Below are 8,050 nucleotides of genomic sequence, written 5' to 3' on the forward strand. Positions count from 1 at the left end.
CAGGCTTACTCTCTCGTAATATACCCACTGGGCGGACGGGTGTCCTATGGCCCCGTCCATGTCACTCTGTGGGATTTGGGACTCAAGGAACCAATGCTAAACCCTTAGCAGCTAGTGCTGTGAGCAGTAGATGGTCCTTCCTCTCTGACCCAGGAACCTCGTGCTTCTGCCAGCAGCCAAGGAACTTGGGCAGGCTGGCTGGTTGGCCTGCAAGTAGGGTACCATCTTGAACCTTTCCCCGTATATGTTGTGGATTCCTAGCTGATGCCGCCCCCCAGCCCCTGCCCCAGACCCCTTCTCGCTAGTCTCACCTCCTCACGAGCGGAAGGGACTGTCCTAGAGCCCACAGCAATCTCCTTGCTGTCTCAGCTCTTGCATGGCTCTCACTGTGTAAGAGAATATTCCACGGCCCCCGTGGCCCCCCTTCAAAACTTAGCTCAAGGTGACCCCTTAGTGCCGTAATGTTGCAGGCACACAGGGCGGGTGGGGGAGGGGCAAGGCAGAGGACTGAGTGGAGGGACTTTGCACACTTCACCCCCCAGACCCCAGCTGTTGCCCCAGGAGAGGAAACGAATGGGTGAACAGGACTGCCCTGGGCAGAGGCCATCCTTGACATTCCAGGGACTCATTATGGCAGGCTTCCATGTCCAGTTGGGCAGGCTGTATCCTGCACAAGGGTGCCCGGCCGAGGTGGCAAGTGAGGACTGAAATCACGCTGTGTGCAAGGGCTGGGGTGGCACCCGCCCTTCCTGATGTGCACAGGGGGGCCCTCCAGTCACCCGGCCCTGCACTACAGGAGCCTGTCCTGCAGAGGGCGTGCTTTTAAAACTTTCTAAAAGGCGTGACCGCCCCCTCCTGCAGCCTCCTGGGGCCCCCTACCCGGACCCAGACGGGAGAGCAAAGTGAGAAATCCTGTGATCAAGGTTCTGGATTCTCCCAGAAAATTCTAAGCCTCTGACCCTAATCCCAGCGTCCGGCAAGCTTCGTGAGATGCTCCAGGCGGCCGATGGCCTCCTGGAGTGGGCTAGCTCAGCAAATTGTCCCCTTTCCTTCAGTCCTTGCCTCTCTCCAGAACTCTCTGGGGCCTTTGGGTCAGCACACTTTTTCTCCCCTGCTCTCCTCTCACGGCTCTCAGGCATCATTAAGATCTGAGAGGAAAAGTCACAACTTCATTTCTCTGCTTTGTGACTGGGGGTGGGGTGTGTGTGTTTCGGCGGGGAGCCTGCAGGTTTGGGCAGCTGAGGCTCCCATCTGTTTCCAAATACTGTGTCACCCGTGGCCCTGGGGGTCAAGATTTCTATTTCCTGGGCCTTTGATACTTTGGGATTTTCACGGATGTGGGCAGGTGTAGTACCCAGCCACCCTCAGCCACGGTTTGGGGAAGGGCCTGACAGATTGCCGGGAATCACGCAGGCCCCACGCCCGTCCATCTGAGGACCTTCTCCGGCGTCCCTGTGGGCAGGCCAGACGTGGAGTCCGGGGCAGTCTCCAACCAGGAAGGGGACAGGACGGAGAAGACAAATACCCTAGTTTTTGTGTAGGGCAGGGGCGGGAGGCAGGTAAGAGGGGGTCTCTTGCGGCAACTGGGTCCCCATGGTAACTTGGCCCCCACCCGCAGTATCTGTGAGGTCACCCTCCCTCTCCCAGCTGGAGGAAGAGGAGAAGGGCCAGACATGGAGGCCGTCCCTCTGGTCAGATCCAGCCTCTTGGGGATTCTGCTGCTGGTGGTGAAGCTCTCAGTGCTGGTGAGTGGGGTGCAGGGGGCACTGGGGTGGGGTCCTCCCAGCCCTTCACAGCCACCTCGGAGCTGTTGGACCGCATGGACCTGTCCCAACCCATGGCACTAGGTGACTGCCTGCCTCAGAAGCCCCACCCCCAAGCCACGGTGGCCCTGGTGGGGTGCACAGCCAACCCCAGGTGGCTGTATCCCACACTGCCCCCTAGCGCTCCAGGTGGTCCTCTGGACAAGGGTGCGTGGGATCCAGATAGGGGGCTTTTGAGCTCTGAAGAGGGGCTGTTCAGCCCCAGGACTCAGGTGGAGTTTACCGTTTACAGACTCTTTCCCCACTCAAGCTCACTCTTTTCTCCCCGTGGATGGGAGACATCATATCCACCCTGTCACCCAGGACAGAAGCCCGGAGATCTTCTTGGGTCCCTCTCTCTCCGTAGGTCCCTCAGTCCCTCGGTCACTGCCCCCATGCCTCCCATCTCTCTACCCCTAACGGCACTGCCCTTTGCCCCCAGGCGCCCTCATGACACCAACAGGCAACGGGTGGGCAGGAGAGCCCAGGTGTTTGGGAGACAAAACCTGCCCGGGGTTCAAATCCTGCAGGATCAGAGGGCTGAGGGGGATGGATGGTCACTCCTTCTATAATAATAATAATAAACCTACTTCCTTCTGTCTAGAGTATTATAAATACTCACTTCAATCCAAAGGAAAGAAAACCAAGGATAATACGAAATACTTTCTAAAGCCCCCTCCTGAGAAAGGAGCCCTTAGAAGTGGGCAGATAAAGATCATTCTTGTTGGGGCAATTGAGGCCTGGAGAGAAGGAGGCCCGGCCCGCCGTGGCAGGTGGGGCTCCTCCCCCACGTGAGTGACAACGGGTTGGCTCTCCCTCCCTCCTGCAGCTGGTCCAGAACCGGGTCCACCTCTACAATCTGCTGCTCCTCAAGATTCTCCTCTTCAACCACTGGCTGTCGGGGCTGGCTCAGGAGGCTTGTGGGTCCCGCGGCCGCCAGGCCCATCCAGCCCCCGGGCTTGCCGCCAGCCCCCTGGGCCGGGCGCTGCGGGCGGGACGGGGACTGCTAGGCGTCCCCGTGTGGCTGGGGCTGCGGGCGCCCCGGCTGGTGTGGGTGGGCGTGCGGCGCTGGGCCCCGGCCTTGGGCCTGTCTGCGGCCACCGGCACGGAGCTGCTTCTGTCCTGCCTGCACAGCCTGATGCTGGCGGGCTTGCTGCTGTTGCTGCTGACCTGGAGGCTGTGCCGGAGGGCCCGTCGCTGCAGCCTGGCTGGGCTGCTCAGCAAGGTGGGTGGGCCGGGCGCGGGCTGGGCTGCGTGGGGGCAGGCCTGGGGGCCCTGGGCCCGGCCATCTGCCCATCGGCTCATCCCCTCCAGGCGCTGCTGGACAACCGTGTGGTGCCGGAGCTCCGGGCCCTGCTGAGGCGTCTGTACTGGTGGGTGGAGACCACAACAGCGCTCACCTGGCACCTGGCCTATCTCATCACCTGGACCACTTGCCTTGCCTCCCACCTGCTGCAAGCCGCCTTTGAGCACACAGCCCAGCTGGCCCAGGCCCAGGAAGTTGAGCCCCTGCAGGGCTCAGGACCCTCGTCCACGTCCCCGCTCCCCAAGCCCCCGGGCCCCAAGGCTGGGCCAGCCCTGCCGGAGCACGGGACCCCTGCAGAATAAGTGTGTCCCCATTTGCCTTTCTGGATCTGGTGTGGCCTGGGGTCTCGCTCTGTGTCCCTCTTCCCTACCGGTGTGCGTGTGTGCGTGTGTGTGTGCGCGCGCATGCATGTCCTAAGGCTGCCTCTGGGAAGGAAATTATATTCCGTGGGCCCTGGATCTGTGCCAGATAACCCTCTCCGACACTTGATGTACGTAACTTTGTTTAAATCTCATAGCATTATAGGTTTCAGGTTTGATTAGCTCCATTTTCCAGATGAGAAAATTGAGCCTCAGAAGGTTGAACATTCCCAAGGTGCCCAGAGTGAGTCAGGGGAAGAGCCAGCACTAGGGCACAGACCTCACTTTTGCTAGGTCTGTGCCCCTGATTCTCAGGACTGTCTATGCCCAGGGCTTTAAGGGAGATGAGTCGTTAGAGACTCTGGCCTCTGGGGGGTGCTAAGGCGTCACATTGCAGAAATTTAGAAAGTTCCTTGGAGAAGTAGTGACTCCTGAGCTAGTCCGCAACTAGCCCATCCATTCATTTACACCCTTAGCCCCTCATTTTACTACTCAGCTGCCCATCCATCCATCCATCTGCCTGTCCATCCATCCATCCATCTGCCCATCCATCCACCCATCTGCCTGTCCGTCCATCCATTCATCCATCCATCCATCCATCCATCCATCCATCCATCCGCCCATCCATCTGCCCATTCATCTGTCCATCCATCCATCCATCCCTCCGTCCATCCATCCATCCATCTGCCCATCCATCTGTCCATCCATCCATCCATCCTTCCATCCATCCCTCCATCCATCTGCCCATCCATCCATCCATCCATCCATCCATCCATCCATCCCTCCATCCACCCACCCATCCATTCATTCCTCAACCTGTTTACCCACCCACTTACCATCCACTCACCTCGATTACAAATCCATCCATAGATCCATCCATCTATCCATCTCCTCCAGGGAGAGGGAAACATCCCAAATCTCAGCTGAGGGAGCTAAGCAAGCTCAGGTGGCTGTGGGGCAGACTCCCCCTGCCCCTGAGGCCAGTGATTCCGTGAGAGGATGGGGAGGGATGGTTTCGTGGGAGTTAGCAATCACCTTCCATTCACTCCCAAGCCCGAGGGTGTGTGAGTATGGGGAGATGTTCCAGAGAGTTCTGCCCTGTGTTCACCTTCTGTATTCTGGTTCCTGGGGAAATTAGGGCCAGATTCCTGCCCTGCCTCCCATATGGACCTGCAGATGGCCCAGGGTAGGTGTGGGGTGAACTTCTGGGCTCTTTCTCTGAGTCTGACAAGCAGACCTGGCCTGCCCCTGGGGGAGACATCTGAAGGGCTCCCATCTGGCCCACGAGGCAGAACATCTGCTGGGAAGGTGCTGGAGTAAACATGACTGGGATTCCAGAACACGCACACAACTTGTAGGGAAAGCTGTGTGCTGAGGTGTGTGGACTTGGCCCATTGCTGAGGTTGGGGACTGGGGGGAGTGGGAAGGAGGCCCCAGGGCAGGCATATGGAGCTGCATGGGCCCTGAGCTGCATGGGCCCAAGCTGGTGCTTGACAGGACTGTGGCCTGCGGGGCCTGGGGTGCTGGGAGGGAGGGAGGGTGCAGGTGGAGAGGGGCCTCAACGGCCAGAGGGGGACAGGAAGGGTGATGGCCTGCATTGGTGGGGGGCAGGGAAGGGGGAAATGATGGGAGCCAGGATGGAGCTGGAGGATGAGCTGGAGGCTGGCACAGCCCTGGCCAGTGGGGCTAGGGGCAAGACTGTGTATGTGATACTAGTATTTTTCCTTCTACTAACTTTTTAAAACATTACCCACAATATGGACATATTAAGATAAAAAGGTTTCCTTCCTCTCTGGTTCGAAACTTGAGAGAAACGGGGTCATCTGTGTGCTGTGTATCTTTCCAGCCATGATGCGTTGTATGCAAGCCTGCAGGCATGTTCCCACGTTACACCTGCAGATCCGTCTCTGACGGAGACCAATCCTACTACGCACATCATTAGGCGAGAGGCTTTTTTGCCTTTGACGACATGCCACCCACCCATTTCCAAGTCAGTCCACATGGATGTCTTGTCCTTTTGAATGGCTGCATTGAGGTCAGCTTCCAGTTCTGCTCTTTCCCCTTGGGAGCTCCAAAGCACCGGAGGGGGTGGGCCCCAGAGGAACCGCATGCGGGCAGGGAGGGGCGCAGGTGGGCGGTGGCCCGGGCCCTGGGGAGCTCCTCTGTGACCCTCCACCTGCCACGCTCCCACCCATCCTGCCACATCCCCAGCGGTCTGGGGCCGAGACCTCTGGGGCCGGGGGGACCAGGGCTGGGGGAGGGGCTGTGGTTGCAGAGGCCGAGAGCCTGGCGTGGCCTTGGACCTGAGGTGTGGGCTGGGGCCAGGAGACCAGCTGGGACTCAGGATGATGCTGTCCCGGGCATGCCCACCTGCTCAACTTGCCCCCTCATCCAGCTGGCTCCCAAATCCTTGGCTGCTGGTGGGAATGAGGCCACAGCTGGAAAAGGCCTGGCCTCCACTTTCCACACTGGGACTCTGCACGGCAGGAGGTGGGGGCACTCCAGTGTGGCTGCCTGGGCTAAGTGCCCACTCACACGACACACTGGGGAGAGAATACCTCCAGGCCTGGGAGGCAGAGTAGGCCTGAGGGCAGACTGGGAGCCCATCCTTTGGGCCCGGGTGGCTGGGAAGGCTTCCTGAAGGAGGGGGCATTTGAACTGAGTTTACAAGAGATGAATGCACCACAGCCCCTGGGTGCCCGCCCCAGATCTGCCCCGTGCTGTATGAACGTTGTCAGGCTCTGAACCTCCCTGGACCTGGCTTTTCCTAGTTGCTGTGGCTGGCCTGTGCCAAGCGAAGGGCCCCCGGCTGGCTTCCAGAACACAGGCTGACACCTGAGTCCACCCTGGGAAGCATCCAGGCCGGGGAGCTGGGGTGGCACTGAGCAGGGGGAGGCTTGCGAGAGGGACGCCGAGGGCCTGAGGAGAAGGCCTGGTGGCAGACGCTTGGTTCCCTGGCTCTGGCCTGCTTCTCGCTGTGACCTTAGCTGAAGCTCTGCCTCTGGGCCTCAGCTTCCATGTCTGTGCAGTGTGGGGTGACCAGATTATCCCTGATGGGACAGTCAGCACTCGAGGGACCTCAGTGACCTGGATGCTCCAGCTGGGAGGTGGTCTGGGGCAGGCGTGGGGTGGGGTGGGGCTGGGGCTGCAGGTGCATCCTACCCGAGCTGAGGTCCGGCTCCGTGGAGCTACACTTCCAGGCCTTACCGGAAGTCCTCCAGGGCCTTCTGAGGGCCCTGGCATCCAGGGGTGGGGGCTTGGGAGGAAGGCAGGAGGGCACGAAGCTGCCCCTGGTTGCCCCTCACACACAGCGGGCAGCTCACGGGCCTTGGGGTGAGAAAGCCTCGGGTTTGAATCCCGGATCCGCAACCTCCCAGTTGTGTGACCTTAGGCAAGTCCCTTAACCTTGTGAGCCTCAGTTTCCCCACCTATGAGCAGACCTGGGGAGCATAGCACCTCAGGCCTCACAGGACTGTCATCGGGTCTGTGCGTGAGGCAGGAGGGCCCGGGAACCCCAGCTCCCTCTCTCGGGCCTGCCGCCTTCCCAGGGGCCACGGGAACCCCATTCCTGAGGCCTAGGGCAAGGGCGCTCGTCCATCTGCCTCAGGCCTGTGTGTGTGGAGGGGCCCTGGTCCGCCGGAGGAAAACAAGTGGGGGGCGGTGCGGGGGGGGGCTGCACTGTGGGCAGGGTCGGGGGAGCTGGCTGAAGGGCTGGCCAGAAGCTCCACGCAATCTGTCTGCTATGCAGCCCCGGGCCTGGCCTGTATTTATTTATGCTGAGCGTATATTTATATCAGCCCCTTTCTCATTAATAGGACAGGAAATGGCTGGAATTGTTACATACCTGGCCGCCCAGGGGTCCCGCTCCGCCAAGACACACAGGGCCCTGGCTGCCCAGCCATGACTGACTGTGAGGGGCCCCCTCCTTAGTCCCCGGCCTGAGTCGCTGGCCTTTGACTGACCTTGCTTGCAGTGAGCCTCCCCCTTCTTCCTTGAGCTCCCACTCACCGCCTGAGCCCACAGCCCTGGGAAAGGGGTTCATTTTCTGGCATCTTCCTGTCCCCCAGCTCCTGACACCATCCCAACCTCAGGAGAAACAGGGGTGTCAGGCGCTGTCCAGGTGCAGCTTGTCGAATGGTGGGCGGGGGCACTGGGCAGACGGCAGGCAGAGCCTCCAAGTGAGAAATGGGGGTCCCCTTGATTTGGGGGATGGAGTCCTGGAGCCCTGGGGTGGGGTGTGGGCAGCGGAGGAAGTGAGGGGCTTGGGCGTGGGCCCCAGGTGGGGCTGCCAGAGCTGAGAGGCACGGTCCCCCGCCCAGAGCGCTCGCCTGGCGTGACCTATTTGTGCTTCTGCCTCAGCCCGCTCCCCCCCGCCAGCCTCCCTACCCAGGCCAGACTGTGCTGTCCTGCTGTCTCCCTCTTGGGTGGCTTTGCTGGGGCAGGGTCAGAAGGAGCCCGCAGGATGCCCACCAGCCCTGGGGAGTTGCTATGTCTGCTTCCCCTCTCCTCAGGGGCCCAGGAGCTGTAGGCGCTCCCCTGGCGGTCAGTTGGGCCTGGCCTCCGACCGGTGCCCTCTGCGGCTT

General features: G+C 60.6%; 1 protein-coding gene across 1 annotated transcript; it reads left to right on the forward strand.

The window, feature by feature from the left end:
* The first annotated feature begins 1,632 nt into the window (after positions 1-1,632).
* On the forward strand, positions 1,633-4,947 carry TMEM270 (transmembrane protein 270). The gene is made up of 3 exons (XM_006750439.3): positions 1,633-1,745; positions 2,632-3,027; positions 3,117-4,947. The coding sequence occupies exons 1-3, from the start codon at positions 1,674-1,676 to the stop codon at positions 3,408-3,410; spliced, it is 762 nt and encodes a 253-aa protein (XP_006750502.1). The 5' UTR covers positions 1,633-1,673; the 3' UTR covers positions 3,411-4,947.
* The last annotated feature ends 3,103 nt before the right edge of the window (positions 4,948-8,050 follow it).

This window comes from Leptonychotes weddellii, chromosome 5, assembly GCF_054177405.1.
Source record: "Leptonychotes weddellii isolate Sample4059 chromosome 5, ASM5417740v2, whole genome shotgun sequence".
Lineage (NCBI taxonomy): Eukaryota > Metazoa > Chordata > Mammalia > Carnivora > Phocidae > Leptonychotes > Leptonychotes weddellii.

Coding starts and splice junctions, on each gene's coding strand:
- TMEM270 (XM_006750439.3), top strand. CDS start 1,674: ATGGAGGCCGTCCCTCTGGTCAGATCCAGCCTCTTGGGGATTCTGCTG. Junction 1,746..2,631: donor TGGTGAAGCTCTCAGTGCTG/GTGAGTGGGGTG, acceptor TCCCTCCTGCAG/CTGGTCCAGAACCGGGTCCA. Junction 3,028..3,116: donor TGGCTGGGCTGCTCAGCAAG/GTGGGTGGGCCG, acceptor CATCCCCTCCAG/GCGCTGCTGGACAACCGTGT.